A 21,422-nucleotide genomic window follows, 5' to 3' on the forward strand; every position below is an offset into this window, starting at 1 on the left:
CTCCTGTATTTTCACTTTCCGTGTTTTTATCGCATGATCGTTGCACGTGCATGATCGTCACACCATGATTTTAGGAAAACAGGGGAGCAAGTTGTGAGTCATGCCCACATAGTGCTCTTTAATTCTGAACGAATTTGGTCATGCCTGTTTTCGTTGTTTATAGTAACTGAACTTGGTGCTCTTTACCACTGTATAGGAAGAAAACTGTGCATCATGGACATGGTGACCCTAACCCTGGGGTACTGACATTGTTTGATTCTCACCTGCTTCTACACACAGGGTCATCATTTGCTTACTAGCTGCAAACATAAATTTCAAATTCAGCTGATGTTAAATAAAGCCTAATGGGGTCAGTATGGTAAATGTTTTAGTTGAATTTTTTTGTAATGTAAAGTAATTTGACACAGAACATAATTATTTAAATTCCCTTATAATGAAATTTGAAAACGTTTCTGTATCGGATTTTGGATGTACAAAGTAGCACGAGATTTCATAACCTCTAAAATGCACCAACTGCCGTCCATGTTGACATATTTTGTTGTATTGGCAAATGAGCCCTTCAGTGATGCGGCGGGAATGCGACTGTGTGCAGGTGCAGTTGGTAACTGCATCAATGCGCACATGCTGATGCGAGAGCAGCTGGAGGCCCACTTGAACCGGTACCGGGATCTGGGCCAGATAGTGTCCCTGCTACACGAGACGTACGAGCCCATGTTGTCTATAAGCAAGCTGCCTGCCATTCCACAGCTCGGAGTTCACAATCTTGTGAGTTCCGTCATTTTGGTTCTTTCATTTGGAAATATTGACTATTTAAATAACACCACACATAAGATTGTTTCATTATATTTTTTTTTTGGTGTATATGTACTGTTTAAAGTAAACTTTAAAATATCCACAAAATAAATTAATGTAATGAAAATAGTTAACTAGCATTGTAGAAAATTTGCATGAAGAAATATTTTGTCATGCTAAAAACAACTACAACCACCATGATGATAATAACCGTAGTAATAATAAAGGTGCCAAAAATCATATATTTAACAAAACTCATACTAAATGCAGTGGAATCCCGATTTTATATAACTGTTTTTACGTTTTCCTGGTATTTGCACAATTTTAGTTTGGTCCCATTTAACCTCATTTAACACAATGCAATAAATTCCTTTTGATTAGAACCCAATTCACGCTGTTTGTTTATGCTAGACCTACATAATTAGCTATATAAATTTGTTATTCCCTGGGTTTTGTCACGTAGATCATAGATATGGAGATAGTAATACTTTTGTGTGAAATACCAAATCCAAAATACTGTTTGGAACACTAACGCTGTAGCTCCTGGAATTTCCAAAGTGCTCTTCATTAAAATCTGTATTTACAGGCTGCCAACACTGGTCTAATAATGGCAGACTTTGAGAAAATGTTAGCACGCGATGCTAGTGCTACAGTTAATAGAAATTCCAACTGTCCATCAGTAAATCATACATACCGTATTACATAGATTATTTTTATGGTACCCAGATTAGAATTCAAGGCACTCTTTGGGATTCAAAAATTTAGATTCAGATTAGAGGAAATTGGCATCTGACCCATCACCAGTTCAAATAGATCATCTGGAGTGCATTGCACGGCGAGCTAGTGCACAGTTGACCGATGACCCGGTGGCCGTGGCGTGTCGGCAGCGGCCGCAGGTTCCGGTGCAGGCGTTCACAGTGATGCCGCAGTGCCCCACGCTGCTGCGGCTGGCCTACCAGGGCATGTACTGCCTGGAGCTGAGGCTGAGGGGCGGCGGGCTGGTCACCCTCCGCGACGGAGCCTACAGCCGCTTCGACCGCAGCAACGTCGTCGACGAGTTCACGCCCACCCAGGGGCTCAAGGCGAGTACCGTCATCCAGGGTGTCCACAGTTAGTACTTTCCTACTAGATCTAGTACTTTTATAAGATTTTTACTGGTCAAGTACAGATATAGTACTTTTTTCTTTAATATAATATTATTACAGTAACTCCAATATGTTTTATTATTAAGCGTAATTATTTTTAAAAAACTATGAGTGTATGTGTGTGTTTGGTGTGATATATTTAAGTTAGAGCATTGCAATGTCATAATAACTTCCTAAATTGTTAAAACCATAACAAATTATAATTTAGTACTTTTTTTTTTTTTTCAAATCTAGTACTTTTTTTCTCGCCTAAGTTGGTACGAAATATTTTTTCCTTGTGGACACCCTGCCTGTTCCTGCATTTTTACCAAGGAAACTCTTCAAGTAAGTCACCGAGGATAATAAAAAAATAATAATTCATACTTATACTCCTTAATGATATAATGTGGAGGGAATGCTGTCGTGTTTCTTAAGGGACAAATTTCTACTTTGTTTTGATAACGGTCTCATGTATAGGTAAACATCTGTTGAGAAGCAGCAGGCAGAAAACTTTTTCATGTCACAAATGGTATTTATTACAGAGATACACTGTGCTCCAATTTTGTTGCCTTAAGGGTGCGCCTCCCATTTCAGATCAAGATTTTATATTTACAGTAATTATAGATGAACTTGTAGACATTTTCAAATGTTTAACTTTCACGAAATGAAAAATATATACAGCGCATATACGTTTTGCATGATTAGCTGCCAAAGTTACATTTTTTAAGTTTTTGTGTTGTACAAATAAGGAAAATTATAGTTATTGCAGAACTGAAACTTTTTAGGTTTAACTGCAATGCCACTGACTATTTCAAGAAATGGTTTGAATATTTTTCAGAAAATATTAATTAATTTAACCTGGCATTTCAAAATTTTCAAATTTGTTAAGATTTTGACAGCCAAATAACATGAAATAAGTTTTTGTGATAGAAATGCAAACCATATCATGTAGTAGTCAGTGGCATTGCAGTTAAACCTAAAAAGTTTCAGTTCTGCAATAAATTAAATTCTCCTTATTTGTACAACACAGAAACGTTAAAAATGTAACTTTGGCAGCTAATTATGCAAAAAGTATTCGCTGTAGATATTTTTAATTTTGTGAAAGTTAAACAATTGATAATGTCTAAAAGTTTATCCGGGATTAATACAAATATAAAATCATGACCTGAAATGGGAGGTACCCCTTTAACAGTTAAACTTTACTGTATTGAGTAAATTCTCTTTGATAAAGTGCTCTAAAATTTGCATGTTTAACTAAAAAATTAATGCAGTTTTGTGTTATGCTAGCTAAAAAAAAAAGTATACTTTTAGAATTAAAATGTTTTCATAGATTTATTTACTAAGTGAAAATGGTTGTTTTTTAATGCCATTAATTCTCTGGAATATAATGATTTATATTGTTTAATGAAGCATTTAATTCTCAACAGATATCAACTACACAACATTAATAAGCATTGGTACAACTTTGCATTTGGTTCATTCAAGCCAGTCAAAACATTATTATTGATATTATTTAGCTCATGTCTCAGATAGTATCAATAGATGGCTTTCTTTATGAGTTATTACTTAATTTTTAAAAAAACTAAAAAAAAATTAGAGTTTTTTTGGCGATTCCCCAGCAAGTCAGTCCTAGGAAATGGGTGTAACTTAAATTTATTAAACTTGTGAGTAGAACAAGGCATTTTAAAAAGTTTCCCTTCTTTGCTCTAATTATTTTGAACTAAAATTCTAATTTCCCTTTCCTATTTGTGAAAATGGTTGTTTTGTGTGTTTGAAGTTGGCAGTAATTTTCATTGCATTCCATTTGTTGTGATGCCGTGCTTGGTGTTGGCTCCGGCAGGCTTTCCTGTCGAAGTACGTGGACGAGAACGCAGTGTTCCGACGTCGATCTCAGTCTGAGGACGACAACCCACCCTCGCCTGTCATGATGGACGCAGACGGGAGCAGCTCCATGTCCTTCCTGGGGTCCCACCGGCCGGGCCCCCAGTCGCCGGCCCAGCAGCGCGAGGGAGGGCTCCGGTTCCAGACGCCGTTGACGCCGCCCCTGGGCAGCAACCCCCACACCCCGGCCAGTCCCCACCCGGCCATCGCACAGGTGGGGATGCTTCCTGTAGGGAGTGACCTCATTTTCAGTTTAGTCTCTTGTGTTCATACCAGGGGCACAACAACTAAATTTCCAAAGGGGGGGCAATATACGTTTTTTTAAAGAATCATCGATCCCCCCTATTGAAGCGGGGGATCCGGGGGTCCTCCCCCGGGAAAATTTGTATTTCAAGGTGGAAAATGGTGCTATTTCAGCAGTTTTATTATCTAAAAATTAATTACACAACACTTTCTTTGCCCCCGTTTGCCCCCACTTCAAGGTTTCATAGGGGGGGGGGGCAAAGTACCCTTGCCCCCCCCTGTTGTTGCGCCCCTGGTTCATACAATACATGTAGTGTTGTGTTCAAAGTTCAAACAGTGTGACAATTTTAAGCTGGGTAAGTTGGTGCCACCGGGTTTTGTAGTGCGACAGATGTGGGCAGCCAGCGTTGACGTTGGACCACTCTGTAATTCCGTCCAGTGAGGTACGTTACAAATGGCATACGTGGTGGTACAGACAGCTGCGACGTGACAATCACGAGGTTGGATGTCATGGAGGATGCCAGACCAGATGAATATTGTTCAATTAAATAATAACTGTTAGCAGGTTTTGTTATATGCTAATTATACTATACTTTTTTTTTTTTAATATTGACTGTTATGAGTGTAAAATTCATTCAAGTACATGTATATGTTCATGTATTACTTGAGTACATGTTAGTTCCGAGGATTTTGTAGTTTTTCTTGCTATATTAAGCATTGCTTATGGTGTAGTCATTGTTAGTAATTGTTAGAGATGGGGAAAAATGGTGTAACGATTTTTACGCGATCCTTCGCGAAAAAACGTGAAAAAAGATTTTTATAACTATAAAACACGAAATTCTGAAAATCTCCGGAAAAAAAAGTTAAAATATGAATTATTTGCGACTTTATAAAAGATTATGTTGTTTGCGATGTCACAAAATACGATGTTCACACATTAGGTTGGAAATACCACTTATTTTAAAACACCTTAGCTGTCTTTTAGCATCTTCCATTTGCCAGAAACATTACGCCTATCAATTCAGAAAATTACCCATTGCAGTACTTATTCAGCCGGCAGCCTCCATATTTACACACAGCAGTCCTTACTCCCCCTTCGCTTCACAATAGAATACAACATAATTTTTCTGTTGATTAAATTTTTCATTGCTTTACTCCGCAGCTTAATTAGTTCTTTTCGAATACCTGGTACCGAAAAAATGTTATATAATGTTTTTGTAAACATTTATTACACCATCCCGAATTCTGAACTATATATTCGTTTGTTTTCGTTGATGCCAGATTGCAACGGAAGACAATTGAATGCGCTAGCAGCGAGCACAGCGATAGTATACGTACCAACGTACCAATTTACGTTAGCAAAAGAACGCGTGACATGTGTTATCTTTCGGGATACCTAGTTTATTTGCAGTGTTCATTAATATTCTATACTTTTGCAAAAGTTTACACGGGCAGGCAGTTTAAGTAAAACAAGAATCCTTGTAGGTTTCGACTTATTTACTGCTAGGCCCAATATAGCGATGCCAAAATTTAAAGCATCTTGCTTATCTCGGGCAACGGAATTTAAATTGGAAGGGCTGTACGTTTCCAACAACATTTTGTTCTGCAAATGGTGCAATTGCCGAGTTGATTACGAGAGAAGGGACACTGTGTTCAAACAAGTTGCTAGTAAGCATTATATGAAAGTGAGGTTAGGTGCCGAGGGCACAAGCAGTGGCAGTAAACGTCTTGCAACACTAGAAGAAGTCGCAAAAGTACGAGAGGACAGAGAGACATTTATTTTGGACACAACCGAGGCTTTTATATCTGCCAACATACCACTCCAGAAATTAGACAACACCCAATTACATGGTTGGATTAATAAAAATGTAAAGGGTGGGGGAGATCTTCCTACAGCCAGTTCCCTTAGGAGAACATATGTTCCAAAATTGGGGGAAAAATTGGAAGCACAGTTAAAAGATGAATTTGAAGGGTGCTTTAAACTTTTGAAGAAAAAGTCGTAAGTACCGGTAGTAAAAAATTTTCTTTAAAATATGTTTTCCTACAAAAACACAAAACACCGCAATTGCTGTTTATTGAAACAAAATTGGCATAAAAATAACACCGCTTTTTCCCATCACTAGTAATTGTGCTCCGTTGCTCCAGACCAGCCAGCAGCACCAAAGCTTCGGCTCGAGCCCGCTGACGTCGTCGTTCAACCTGGCCTCCCCGCCGTCGCTGCCGCCCAACATCAACCCCTCCCCCTCCATGCTGCCGCACCCCTCCCCCAGCAGCCTGCTGGCCAACTCCCCTTCCAACCCCCTGCAGCACGTGGCCAGCCCCGCGGGGCTCATGCCGACGTCCTCGCCTGGCCCCGCCATACAGGTGGGCCACTCGCCGGCTGGCGCCATCATGTCCTCTTCCGGTGAGTCCAGCTGCTCGGGATGGCAGGAACCTGTACACATCATTGACTACCGCTTAAGAATCTTTCCTTTTTTATAACTTTGAATTATTTTTTTTACTTTTACTTACTGTACTTACCTGAATTTAATGCTATGTTTTTTTTTTTGTTTTTTTTTTTTTTACCAGAACTGTAGAGATTAAAATTGGGGGTCGCATTATAATCGCAAACTTGTATCTTGCCATTGGGAACAGCCAAGTTGAAAACCTACAGACTGTGCCTCTTTTAATGTGTCACTTACAGCACTTTAGACCGCTGTTAATTACCGCCTCCCGAACGTCCCTTAGTTGAAAAAAACTACGCACGCTGCCTGTTAACTGCAGTACTTATGGGTTATGGCACTTTAGTCCAGGGCTTCCTGAAGAACCTCTATGCAGGCATGACAGATGCAAGATGAAAGTTTTTCTTCTCAGTGGGTAAGTAAGTAAGCAAGGTTTTTGCGATTATGATAATCTTCAGAAAGCATAGAAACGGCACAAATTGTCTCATAGCCACTTTGTGTGTTCTGAAGAGCTCAAACTGTTGGTAAAACACGTATTAAATTTGCACTTAGCAGTTAGTATCGGCTAAGCATTGACATCCATTATGAGAAAGTAAGGAAAAACAAGACGTATCATGAGCTATCTTATAAGATAGTAACTTGTTTTTTTGGCTAAACAAAAACTGGCTTTTCGTGGTCATGACAAGTCTGCTTTGTCACTTATTAAGGGTAATTATATAGACTATATTAATTAATTGGCTGAATATATAATGAAATCAAAATTAATCTCGAGAACTCAACAGTTTTCACATAAATGCTTTATTACAAAAAAAAAATGTATTTCTACCAATGGTATAACCAATGTTCAGTTACGAAAATTACTCAAATAGCACCATTTTGTATCTTGAAAAACCAAATTTCCCCCTCTCGTCATTATTGGGGTGAACAGTTTTGTTGCTTCCCCTCGTGTAAATCTCACGCCTCGCCATTGCACCACACAAAATGACTGTGACTATGATAAAGACTAGAGCATAGGGTTACAAGCATATTTAAGCCCTACAAACTACCAAGGTGTGCATGTGCTGAACCAGAGGAGGGGTGGGTAGGGGAAGGAGAGGAAGTGCTGCAAAGAGTTGTAAGTTTTGAGCGGAGAGGGGGAAACACAAGGAAGACACAGAAATAGCAATCGAAGACACTTTTTGCGATCTGCTCTTTCTGTGCTTTGTGCAAAAGTAAACTTGGCCTTGAAAATACTGTAGTTTTATAAAAAAAATTTAAATTGATATTTATGAGAATCATACAATGCCTTGGAAGCATAAAATATAATTTTTTCCAGCAAACTTTAATAGAACATACTCCTAATAACTAGTTTTTTTGTACTTCTTTTTGCTCCTTTAAAATATATTTTTTCAGTAATGGAAGCTGATTCCACATAAAGCAGTTCAATAATGGTGAATATTACAGCGTTTTAATGTAGAAGCATTTTACTATCTCGTTGTGAAATACCAGCTTGACACGACAACCCGTTATGTAAGCATCAGGCCGTGAGGTTAGTGTGAATGCACGTGGGTTGTTGGTTAGCGATGCTTTGTCCGACAGTTCACATGGACGGCAGCCCATTCCCGTCATCGCAGAGCATGACGTCTCCTGCCGCGTCCAATTGGCCGGGCTCCCCCAACATGCCGCGGCCGTCGCCGGCGCGGCCGGGCCAGTCCCCGGGAGGCACGGGCCACCCCTCCATGCACAGCCCTCAGACTGACCTGCGCACCGGTGAGCACGTTTCTCCCACTGTTTGGTACTTAGTGTGAACTCTTGTATATGGAACTGTGTTGTGATTTAACTTTGTGGCTCTTGTACCGGGCCAAGTGATAGACAGTTTAAATCACCCGCGCCACAACTTTCTACAGTTGGCACCATGTTGGAACACTGCAAGTGTTGGCGTCCATAAACCGTGAGAGTGGCATCCCTGCAGTGAGAAACAAAAGACAGTCTTCGTTTGGTTCGGCATGATGGCGGTACGTCGCAATGGTGCGGGCGATTGCTATCGTGTAATTTATGTTGCATCGTCGGTTAAAAACTTTTTGATACAGTCCACATACAGTAAAACCCTGTTAAGAAGTTTTTCAAGGGACTGGAAGCTTAAAACTTCTTAAAAGGGAAAAGTAATTTCCAACGTAAAAATGGATTTTACTCAAATGACATGTACTGTATTCACACAAAAATACACTTACTATCATTGGCATGCTGGAATAACGGAATAACTAATGACATATTTTTTATCAGTAAATTGAATTATTAAAACTGTATTTAATTTAATAAGCACATTAAAATTAGTATTATCAAAACACTAGCAATAAAAGCAATAACTAACATTTATTGTTTTAAAAAAAATACGCAAATAATTCAAAGAAAGTAATAGCTGGCGGTATATAGTTTACTTTGTTTTCGTCGCGTGACTTGAATTGGAAAATTGGTGTGCTGCTGGAACAGCCTCTAGTCCCTAAGAATGCAAGCAGGTGATTGGTAGTGCGGCGTGCGGCACAGGTTACGAAGATCGTTGGCGTTTCTCATTCGTCAGTTAAGCCACGAATGGAGAAAATGTTCTGCAGATGGAACAGCCTCTCAGTCCAAACAAACGCAGGCATATGATTCGTCGAAATACACACAAGTAACAGCGTGTGGCGTGCGGCGCAGGTTTCGACGATTGTGCGCGATTCTCATTCGTCACTCGAAACTGCGCACAGATAGAACAGCGTGTGGCGTGGGGCGCAGGTTTTTCGACGGTCTTGTTCTGTTCAAATTAACTACCGTATTGGCCCGAATATAAGGCGACCGGCAGTTTCAGGAGGCCAAACAAATGTAAAAATAATTTTGGTAGAAATTAATGTGAAAATTCATTAGACATACGTTTTGTGTTGATAAATCCTTTTTGCATTTATGTATACCGCATTTAACTTTCCGTTTCACTTAAGCTACGTATTAGTATTTAGTAGTGTTTTAAAAGTAACAAAGCAAACAAAGAATGCAGCTTGCCGGAACAAAACAAGTGGGTAGCTGCCATGGTGAAGCATATGGCCATGAATAACTTCGGTGACGTGACCGCGAATATTTGTCCATATTACTCTCTGACAGAGAGTCTCTGTCCTATGAATTTTAAAGAATTATCTATAATAATTATGTTGTTTGAAAGTTTTTTACATAAATAAAGAGTGGATTACTGTGAAATTATTAAAATAGCTTTTGAAGCAACGTACCAAATTCCTGTAAATATCGCTTCTTCGTGCGTGTTCGGCAATGTTCGTTTTACAACAAAGAAATATTGTGGAAAGACAGTTGGCAGCCGTGAATTTCCAAACATTACATCCGAAATCTTCTTAACATTTTCTGTTTGTAAACTTAAACAATCGTTCTGAAAATAGCTGTGATATTTTAGTACAAATATTTCCGTTAAAAATCTGAAATTAAATTACCGTAAATGTTAACACGTGATTGTACACAAAGTACAAATAATAATTGTGTAATAAAAGGTTGCCATTTTGAGATGCTTCAACATTCACATTTTTACTCAAGAACAAATATTTTAATTTTCAACTTTAAACAATTGTGAATTACTGCAATATTGGGTGGATTTATCGTTTTCCCTGTGTGAGGTAACGATGTTTTAGTTAATATAAAAAATCGTGAACATTTTGTTTCACAATGTTGTAGCTTTCAGCTTGGAACTAATGTTAGCGGTGCTGACGTCTTGGGTGCGAAAATAAGGCGTCTTCCAATTTTTGCATCTCTCGTTTATGTAAAAATGGCAGCCTTATATTCGGACCAATACGGTATTAAACATTTGGAAATATGTAAATTTTTAAAATTAACCTTAAAAATTGTTCAAAAGCTTAAAGATAAACGATATTATTTTATTTTTTCCCCACAAATGCTGAACGTTATATGCGGGAAGCATATATAAAGATAAACGTTATGAAAGGGAAATATTAACATAGGGATATATGGAAGTGATCAAGGGAATAATTTTTTGAACTTAATAAACGGTAAAACGTGTTACGCGGGAACGTCTTAAGCGAGTTTTACTGTATATTTATCAACATTAACACCCACCATCTTCCGTCTATCAGTAGGCACAGTGAAGAGTGAGAAAGCTTTAAAATGCACATTCAAATTTTTTTAAGAATTTCTTTTCAATTTTGTTGTTCATCAAATATTAACCGATTTTTTTTTTTACACCAAGTACTATAAAATATAACGAATGTGAGATGACACATGAATATCGCTGGCTATGCTTGAACTCAGCTGTTTAGCACAGAAATATTTTTTTTTCTCCTAGTGACATTTTGTGTTACGTTTGGTTTGACCCTTTTTTTGAGGTTAAAGGGATAAATGGATTCACTGTGAAAAATGATGCATATATATGTTCATAATGTGTGAAATTGTGGTTGTGCAGTGAACAGTAATAAAAGTCATGATAAATTTTGTTTCCTTGAGTCACTGCTACATTTCTATATCAAGTTCGTAGTTGTGATCGAAAACAAGGGAGATTGGGACCGCCATAATTTATTCATCAATTTTCACTTTGATTTCGATTTTGACTTAATCATCCACATTTCTGTCATGAGGTAGAAATATCTTCCCAAGCTTTTGTTTATTATTTTAACATGTTACAGTCTAAAACCACTGGGATAAAATAACTAAATAACTGATCCATTTCACTCTTAATTGTTATAATCATCGTAGAAATCACACTAGTTCACTAATGCTGATCTCATCATTAGCCCAAAGCAGGTCCTGAGCCTAGCTACAACTCTAACGTGACAGAACTGCTTGATGCGTTGGTGTTGCAGGCATGAGCCACTTGTCTCGCGTGCTGCCCCAGCGCTCGTGGGCCGGCGCCGTGCCGACCCTGCTCACGCACGAGGCCCTCGACCTGCTCTGCTCCCCCTCCCCCCACCCTCAGGGCCTTCCCGGTCCCGAGCTGTCCCCCCTCGAGCGGTTCCTGGGCTGCGTGTACATGCGCCGGCAGCTGCAACGCCACATACAGTCCGAGGAGAGCGTAAGTACTTTTGGTCATTACCTGTGCACCTTTCCTGTTTGCTGGTAACCATGAAAAAAAATTTATTTACCGTAGATGCACTGTAACGTTGCTAAAAACAATAGCCAAGCCACAAATAATCCATGATATCGTGAATTATTTTTAAATAGTATAAAACAATCCATGTTTGTTTGTTTCCTTCTTTTAAAATGCGCAATGGATTTTGATGTGGTTTTCATCATCATTTAGAGAATTTCTGCCGGAAGGTTTATGTGTATAAATGCAGTATGTCCATAAAAGAATGTCCTAGTTATAAATTTTAATACTAACATCTGTACGCCCTAAACTTTGTAGAGGAGTAACTCAAACAATTTTTGATAAGCTTATGCGCGAATACGGCTGTGTTGTTTTCTTGCTTGCAGCGCCTCCTACGAAAAATAGTGACTCTGAGCGTAAAGCATTTTGTGTTCTGCAATTTTCTAAGCGTTAATCTGTAATTTCAGTCCAATGTGCGTTTTGTTTATACAAGAGTGGTTGAACGTCAAAGTCCCTGACCGTTGGATTGGTCATGGTTGAGACGATATCCACCTACACCTGACATAACGCCGTGCAATTGTTTTTCCTTTAGAACTTTATAAAAGATTGTGGCTACGTTCCACCACTACCTAATGATTTGCCATTGTTGAGATACAGGATTGAAGAGGCTATTACTTCCATTAATCCGGTTTTGTTAACCAAAATGTGGGAAGAATGGGACTTTAAGTTGGATGTGTGCCATGTATCTAAAGGTGCGCATATTGAACATTTGTAAGAAAAATTAGGTTAGTGTACCTTCAATTTGATGAATGATTTGTTATAAATAGACTAAATTAAGCTGTTATATAATATACCACTGAATCTGGGACATTCTTTTGGGGACACTGTAAAAATTTGTTAAAAAAAATAACGTATTATTTGTGAAGCTATTTTGACTGACATTAATTCTTATCCAATTATATATTTTACTTACCTTAGGTAATTTAATTGAGATCAAAATCTATCTTTGCACCACAATAGTAAATCACATCCATGCAAAGCTGGTTTTTTTTTCCTTGTTCTTGTTCTTGAAAGCTTTATCAGTTCAACATTTTATCAGAAGTGATATAAAATGAAAGTGTGAATCATTTGTTTACTACTAGTTTTATCCTAACAGGGTCTGTAACATTTGTTGAATTGGCGGAGATGCATCTGGCATAGTTAGTAGGAAGGAGAGGTTGAGAGGTTAAGAGGTTTGTGATGTCTGTGCTGCGTGTGTGCCACCGCAGCAGATGGGCATCCCCAACACGGAGCCCGGGGTGGTGCACTTCAAGGGCGAGAGCCTGCAGTGCCGTGTGGGGTTGAACCCCCAGCACCTCCAGTCCCTGCACATCAAGGTCACGCCGCTGCCCGACTCCAAGTGCGAGTGGACTCCCGAGGAGATGCAGGTGAGCCTTGCTCATTCATCCACTTCGTGGTCTTCAATCCGGCATTATATAATTCCACACGAATCGAGCCACTTTGTGTTTAGATTTGTTCGGATGGATTCCATTTGTCAACTTTGGTCGCGAGGTCGCATTACTGCTCTGCCGGCGTTTATGGTTGGCTCAGAGCATATCGTTGCTGTCAGTTTTCGTTCCAGTACAGATGTTTCACGTTTTCGAATTTGGTATTCCTATTAAAACTATTTTGGGGTTAAATAATCTGGCAAAATCGCTAATCTAGCATGGACATGCCAAACATAAGATCTTTCACTGTACATTTTACCGTTGCTTTAGCAAACAGTTCAAAACGGTAGGAAAATTGTGATAGTGAAATCTAGTATAGGCAGGTCTTAGTTTAGTAAAGTTGAATATGCATCGTGGCAGAAATATTTTTTGCATGTTTCACAAAAACCGTGTGTAGTTAATAAATCTTAATTCATATTTGTTTTAGGTAATTGAGAAATTCTTCGATACTCGAGCTGCAGCACCTCCGTACAAACCCATCAACTTGTCGAGCTTCTGCAGGATGTTGAACGTTCAAGCAAACGTGCTGAAGGACTTCGTTCAGATCATGAAGCTGGAGCTGGTAAGCACAGCACAGCATGTGCCGTGGAAGTGTGGTGATGTAACATTGAAAAGGTGTACGAGTTGGAACGTTTGGTTTCCGTTCCCAGATGCCTGCCCTGGTGCAACAGCAGCAGTTGAAGTGGGCGGTGCAGTGGTGCCTGAGAATTCCGCCCTCCGCAACGCCCATCGCTCCAGTGGGCCACGCAGCTGTCCTCATATGTCGCAACAAGATCCTTTTCTTTGTGCGTTACTTTTGAATTGATTGAATAGACCAGTATCTTCCGCAACACTAGAATCCTCCTTCAGTGTATGTGTGTTTTTTTTTATAATGATAATTTTTACTGGGTTATGAATATTTCTCGCGGTGAAAGAAGTCCACTGTGTGATAATGTGCAACATGAATGGCTATTTATTTTACGACAGTGACAGACGAAAAGATTGAAAAACTGCCGTAGGACAAATTGAAGTTAAAATGTTCATTTAAATGTAGCAGCACTGAAGATAATTTCTATACCAGCTCATTTCGCAATTCTAACATCAGAGCACATGACGAATGTTAAAAAAATACCCCACACTCTTATCTTTTTCATTTAGTATTTTTAGTGCTCCTTGTAGCTTAATTAAATATTTGGGATACCCTAATATTGTAATTGAACAGCTTAGTGGAAAAAGGATAACATTCCACAAAATTGCGAAATGAACCTGAGATAGCCATTTTGTAGTATTTCTTATACTCTATGCATTTAGTGTAAGAAGGATAATATTGCAGTGGTAGGCCATTGTTGAAAATGATGCTGAATATTTCATTGAGATGAAGGATAAAATTCCAGGAATGTTATCCTTCTTCCACCCAATATGAATGCTGTCCAAATATTATATACGACTATTAATTGCCTCAAATGCGTGCAAAAATAAATTTATTATATTTAGTGCATTAATATCTTGTATTTAATGCATCATTTCTTATGCTTTTGGGTTAAACAATATTTATTATTACTTTTTTTGACTGTTGATTAGTGGAAAAAGGATAACATTCCGGCACTTTCAATTATTCGTATTTCTTTACTTACTTTGACTATGGACTCGGAAATTGTGTACTTTTGCTGTTTACTACTAAATCAGTTTTTCCTATTTTTTCCCAAAACATGTACCTATATATGGAATATTAACCTTTTTCCAACTCAGCTGCTCAATTATTCTATTCATTTAATATGATAGTTTTAATTCGCCTCTTTTCGTATTTTCTGCGGTGTGAGTTGAGTCATGTGATGCGGAAGGTTGCTGAGGCGGTCCGGCTCGTGTCCTCAGCTGCAGATAACCCGCGTGGGCCTGCAGTACCCGCCCAGCATGGACCCCCCGTCGCTGGTGCTCCCTCTGGTGTACGACATGAGCACCAACCTGACCCAGCTGGCGGAGAAGCGCGACCCGCAGCCGTCGGCGACGACGGCCGCGAGCGTGCAGCTCAAGCGCTTCGCAGAGGTGGGCGCCAGCCACCTGGAGTGCTCGCTGTTCCCGGCTGTGCGCGACCTGCTCGCCAACCTCACGCTCCCGTCCGAACCGCCGTCGCAGGTCAGTGGGTTCCCTGCCTTCTCCTGTCGTGGGCTCGCGTCAAGCCAGGTACGCGTTACTTTTTCCTTCACTTTTGGTTTTATGTTTCGCGGAAGACTTCTTCAGAGACGAACACAGTACTCCTTATGGTGAATCAAGAGGGGGGGGGAACACGTAGGTTGATTGGTGTGAAATCACGTGCTTCCCACTTAATACCCGGTGGAGCTGAACAGGAATTTTATGCAAGTAGGAAACATGGCTGACGTTGCCATCAGCCATTGGGTTTTCTTGTATTGCGTGTTTTCTCTGCCCTCTCTATCCATCTACGGAATTGTCATCTCATTTCTAATGATCTTTATGTCGATATATCAGTTTTTTTATTTTGAATCAAATATGAATAAAAAATTATTCTTGAATGCAAATATCAAAATAGAAATGTAAAAATAAAAAAATTCAAATTCTACTTTAAAAAAAAAGTTTTATGTCACGTAACACATACATAGGGATTTAAATGGTTAATATGTACAGTGAAACCCTGATTATCCGTTTTCCAATGGACCATGAGTAAAAAACGGATAATCCAGGAAATCCTACAATGTGGGAACACACTCTAAAGTTACCAAATGCACAATGTATGTACTATTGCAAAACCTTTCAGTGAATCAGTTAGGTATTTCCATAAACTGACACCAGCAGCACACTGTATATACACTTTTCATGGGGACAAAGTAAAAAAGTGTAAAAAGCGGGAAAGTGTAAATAAAGGGAAAAGTATGAAATACGTTAAAGTTAATTAAAATACAGTCGCATCCTGCAGCGATCATAACAAATGCGGGCTACATTACACATACGCATTGCACCACAGTAAAAAAAATTTAAATAAAAGGGCCGCAAATTGTACATTTACCGTCAATAGCGCGCCGTGCGCGGAGAAAGGTCATCGTACTCAATCAGCTGTTATGGCGCGACGTACCCGCCGGCTGGCTCTCTCTGTTGTCTGAGCTGCGCATGCGCAGTATAACTCACTCAACTCTTCGCCCAGACTCGTGATGTTCCATCAGCAGTCAGCCAATAGATGCGAGCTTAGCGGAAAAAAATATAAGCTCCACCTACCGTGTACCAGTTTTGTCCAGTTCTAATACCAGTTTATTGGTATACGCACCAGTTTTCTCGCTGCCGTGACGTGTTCAAGTTTACGTTCACCTTGATTTCTTGATACCAATAATTAATTATTTACGATCCCCAGATGTAAATGGTTAGTTTAAAAAATATGCGTCAACTGTACAATACTTCCGAAATTATAAAATACGTTTAAAACAGTTACCAAGTTTCCGCTCATTTTATCTAGTGAGGTTTATGTCTCGTACCAGTATTTCGGCTAAGTTGTGACATAAATATAGTAACAGAACGTTTATACATTCGTGAGTTTACGTTTTTCCCGAGTACATTTTAGATTGCCTCCTGCTATAATTACTCGGACTTTTACACGCCTAGGCTTAAATTATTATATGTTTAGAAATAAAAGCAACTTTTCATGTTATAAAATATGTTTATTTTGCGATTTAAAATGTTCACTGCCGACTATAAAAGTTACGTTTTTCACAATGTTTTTAGGCCTACTATCGTTGTTACGTGATGTAAATAGCGGGATGGATTAGATTTTTGAGACGTAATTCGCGTGAAAGTATTGTATTGGATTAAATGGGAACCAAACGGGACCTGAAGAATATAGTGCAAATAACGGTAACGTAAATAAGGGGTTTCACTACTTCCTTAATATTTTTAAATGAACAAAATGTGCCATCCACTGGGATGTTTGATGCCCGAACTTGCTGGAACCAAGAAAACAAAACTTTCTCAAGCTCACTGTATTTCGACTGTCTTGCCATTCTCCGTTTTTTTTGAAGACTGGCCGAACTGACTTGCTTGTTTCCGAATCTCATTTCTTCTAGCGAAGATAGAATTAAGAGTCGATGGAGGAATACCATAGCGCTTTGCCAAATCAACCCGTTTTTCGCCTGGATTTTTTTCAACGGCATTTATAATTTCTAAACGCTCTTTAATGGTTTTAACCTCTTTTGTAGGCCGATACATATCAATGAACCTTTACAAATTTCACATGTGCATTAGAGTTAAATGCGTAAAGCTAATTTACCGTAAACAAGGAAAATCTCGCGCATATACGGCCGGCCACGGAAACGCTAGGATGAACAATTTCGTCTATGTTTCTCGCAGGTTTTCACTGCCGCTAAATAGAAACGTGTTTACGTTGGGCTAGTATGTACAGTATATCGACCACGGGTATATTGTTGTGTCGATTATAGCACAAAGCAAGAACTATCGTGCGAGTGTTAGCTTTCGTCTGTTGTTTTATCGAAGTTGGTGAACCTGTTAGCAACAGCGTCATGCTCACTTTATTCGTTTTCTTTTAGTAATGGCCGCCATATGTAAATATTGGTATTGCGTGTCGTGTAGACACGCGTAAACTGGAATATTTCTCGGGAATTTGAATGTGAAATCGGTAAAAAGCCTGTAAAGTTCAACCCGTTAAACGGTTAAAAAATATTCGTAAACAATGGAAACTGGATTTTTTTAACATTGTTCTTGCGGGATTTTTTCGGGACCACGGACATTGAACAATAAAACCGGGAAATTCTACAATGCGGGAACGGATAAACGAGGTTTCACTGTAGTGTAATAGCTGCTGGGGAAAGGACAAATACTAATACTGACGTGAAAAGTTGGTTTCGTTAAATCAGCTACAATAATTATATGTAGGGACCCCGAAAAATGGTGAAGCGCGAAATTCACGAAATAACGCGAAAATTTGATACTTTAAACGAATTTTGCAACTTTCCTTTGATTTCGACATAATCGTGAAATTCACGAATTTTCGCACGTAATTCACGCATTTTCGCGCGAAATTCACGCTTTTACGCACAAAATAATGCCCTTATGTCGCAAGTTCAATTTATTTACGCCATCATAAACATAGGCGTGAAATAAACATAGACTGAAAGACTAATGCCCTGATATTATCTTCATTTTGACACGTTACTGAAATCCACGTATTTTTATTACTCTGTTTACAAGCAGTAAATATTGCCAACGCAAATGAAAACAAAATGTAACAAATGTCAACAATCGATATGCGCACTACCAACATAACAAAATTGACTCCACAGTTTTCGTGTTGAATAATGGTCGTTTCTGCCGCAAGGCGCACTGGTGTCGATTTTCCTAACCTAATTTAATCGCATGGAGCTAAGATTGCAGTCATTTTTGCTTGCACATATCTATGAGTGTTTACAAATACCGTCCACATTTTGTAAGTTTTGTGATACAATTGAATTTATGACTAAGATGCCGAAAACTTCGACGCGAAAGATGGATGAAATCGGATGGATTTTATATTTTTGATCAGTGGGACAAAATATGATGTGCAAGTTCTGCAACGTGCGGGTTGATAGGACGCACAAAAACACGTGCAAAAAGCATGTGGCAAATGACACACACAAAACAAAACAGAAAAGACAATTATTTTGTCAAGCAAATTCTACCGTGTCTAAACAAATCTCGATAGGCGACAGCGTGAATAAAGCAAACAAGCTTGAAAGTGCAGAAAACAAGAATTTGTTTCTGATTTTGTTAATATGATGCTGTAAGTTAACATTCCTTTGGAAAAAGCTGATCATCCAGCTATGAGGGAATTGTTTAACACCCATGTTGAAGAATGTTAGCCTTATTTATTTAGAAATGTTTTCCCCCTCTAATAAATGTTCATAAGCATATGTAGGCCTACAATATTATCGATTAACTTACCTTTAGGCCCAACTTACCTTATTTCAAATAAATATGCAAGTACCTCAGATTAACAAACACATAAATACGATGGATTGTATTGTGAAATGGTGAGCACACCACAAGATATTTTTGACTGATTGATTGATGGTTTGACTCTATAATCCAGCAGTAATCTCGAACATGTTAGGTTAGGTTTGGCTTAGAATTGTTTTGAGTAAATTAGCCCCTTAATATTTTCAGTGATAACCTTATAAATGCAATCTATTTATAAGTATATTGTAAGTTATGTATACATTTTAGGTGCAGGTGATTTGCCATCAGCCAACACTCTTGGAGAAACTTATGTCCCAAAAATTGGCCAGGCAAATAAGGAAGCAGTAAGGCACGCTGTAGAAGACTAACAGATTGTATTCTTGTGTGATGAAACGACAGACAAAGTGGGCCGATGTAAGGCAGAGTCTGCTACTTTGTAGTGCCTATCCGCTATGAGGTTATTTTACACCGCCAATGGCATCATTTTTTCACCATTTTTGGGGTCTCTACCGATTGCTTATTTTTACACCGATTTTTTGCACCACTTGCTTTTTTTTACATTGATTTTTTGCACCGCTTTTGTCATTTTTTTACACCGAAATGAGCCAGTTTTATTTACCATTTTCTGGGGTCCCTAATTATATGTAAACTGTTTGTTAAAATATTTTAGTTTTTGAAGTTAAAAATGTGTTTTTAGGTGGCTAACCTAACCAACCTAATGCAACAGTTTTTATTCACTGTATTTCTTAGACAAGGTACTCAACAAATTGATCCAAAAAATTCTTACAAACTGCAAAATACAGTAAAATCTAATCCATTTCATGTAAAAATGATAAATTATTTTTAATATACCATATTCTTGAAATAGTGGTTAAATGTGCTTATACTGTATTTAAAGTCTGGTTACGTATTTACATGTTTCAATTGTTGATGGCAGCCAGGTAAACTGTATTTTAGTTCAGCAGTTTAAACACAACTTTTGCTAATTTTCTCTGAAATATGGATCCTTTATTTAAGACTGTTTGGTTATAGATACATCCAGGAAGTAAGCTGCTACCGAGTCGCACGGTGATAGATTGATTGGGACAATCATTTTATATTCTTTTAATGTACATCGCAAAGGACTGTCCGTCTTTTGGGTTTTAGTCCACGGTTATTGACATTTATTCATTTTTTTTTTTTCCTGGTACATTAGAAAAAACTAAGTAATACAAATAATAGTTTGTTTGAAACGTCACAAATATTCTGTTTTTTGATTGGTCCATGCAATTTTATCCAATGCTGTTTTGTGATAAAGGAATGACATTAAATAACTTTGAATACTTGTGTGTCAAAAACTAAAGTATAGTATGTTTATTTGACTATGCAGTCCTGTTAAAACATCTAAAATTGGTATTTATACTGCACTCGACTTACACTTAATAGTGAATGTTGTTATACTACAATTGCATTAAGTATTCTGTCAAATATTTATAACCAATTGAATATTTGTTATTTCAAAGTGTTAGTATTTGAAGTCAAACTGAATAATAAACCATTAGTATTTAAAAAGTTAATATTCGCACAAGCCTAATCTGTATAATGGATACCCACCGTTTGACTTTCTTATTATTTAGTAACAGATTGGTGAGTGAAGTAATTTTGCTAAACGAAGAAGCGACATGAAGAGGATACTGATGCCTTATCTGTGTTCATGGTCGCAGATGGTGCAGTCTCCCGCCCCACAGGCCATGCAGCCCTCGCCGGCCATGCAGATGCACTCCCCCATGCAGCCGGGCGGGGTGTGTCTCCCGCAGGGGCAGCCGGGCGGGGTGGGGCCGCCCCAGCAGCCCGGGGGCCCGCCCCAGGCCCAGTACTCCCACCTGGCCATGGGGCAGCACCCTCTGATGGGCCCGGGACGCGTTGACAACATGTGACACTACCCTTAGAGGGGCACCGGCAGGCAGGGCGCCAGTGACCAGAACAACCATACTACTGAACATTGTGAGGCAGTAGACATTTCATTTGTCATATTTCTGGCTCTGCAAACCAAACCTGAGATCACAGACAGTGAACTAAGGAATGTAAATAAATGTCAAGTGAATGCAAGTTTTTTTTTTTATACTATCCATATCAAGTATACAGATAGCAAATATCGTGAGTTTCTCATGATGTAAGATTTAAAGAAGTATGTAAATTTTTGTATGAATATAAATTTAAGTTATGTGTGTATTAGGAAAAATATGCATGTGAATATATAAGATATTTAATCATGTGACAGTGTGTTCTTGATTTATTGCAAATTTATTTTATCAAAGTTTAATTAACAAACAGTGTTTTAAGTGTGCTGTTGGTAGACATCTGTGATTACGGTTTTTTTTTTTTTTTGTCGCTCTTCTCCTCTTCTTTTTCACCCTATTGTGGCATTTAGCACTACAATTTTGATTTTTACTTAGCAATTTTCAAATTTGAATTCGTAACTGTCACACTTAGAGTT

At 38.6% G+C, this 21,422-nt stretch overlaps 1 protein-coding gene across 2 annotated transcripts in view; it reads left to right on the plus strand.

Moving 5' to 3' along the window:
- LOC134543338 (mediator of RNA polymerase II transcription subunit 14) overlaps positions 1-21,203 on the plus strand; it is a 56,126-nt gene extending 34,923 nt beyond the window's left edge. For both annotated transcript variants that reach the window (XM_063388296.1, XM_063388297.1), the window contains exons 17-27: positions 593-765; positions 1,680-1,874; positions 3,757-4,011; positions 6,186-6,444; positions 8,060-8,230; positions 11,308-11,516; positions 12,800-12,958; positions 13,446-13,580; positions 13,669-13,803; positions 14,870-15,130; positions 20,650-21,203. In XM_063388296.1, coding sequence (XP_063244366.1) covers positions 593-765; positions 1,680-1,874; positions 3,757-4,011; positions 6,186-6,444; positions 8,060-8,230; positions 11,308-11,516; positions 12,800-12,958; positions 13,446-13,580; positions 13,669-13,803; positions 14,870-15,130; positions 20,650-20,862 — 2,165 coding nt within the window. In that variant the 3' untranslated portion in view covers positions 20,863-21,203. The remainder of the gene's footprint in view (positions 1-592; positions 766-1,679; positions 1,875-3,756; positions 4,012-6,185; positions 6,445-8,059; positions 8,231-11,307; positions 11,517-12,799; positions 12,959-13,445; positions 13,581-13,668; positions 13,804-14,869; positions 15,131-20,649) is intronic.
- The last annotated feature ends 219 nt before the right edge of the window (positions 21,204-21,422 follow it).

This window comes from Bacillus rossius, assembly GCF_032445375.1.
Source record: "Bacillus rossius redtenbacheri isolate Brsri chromosome 9 unlocalized genomic scaffold, Brsri_v3 Brsri_v3_scf9_2, whole genome shotgun sequence".
NCBI lineage: Eukaryota > Metazoa > Arthropoda > Insecta > Phasmatodea > Bacillidae > Bacillus > Bacillus rossius.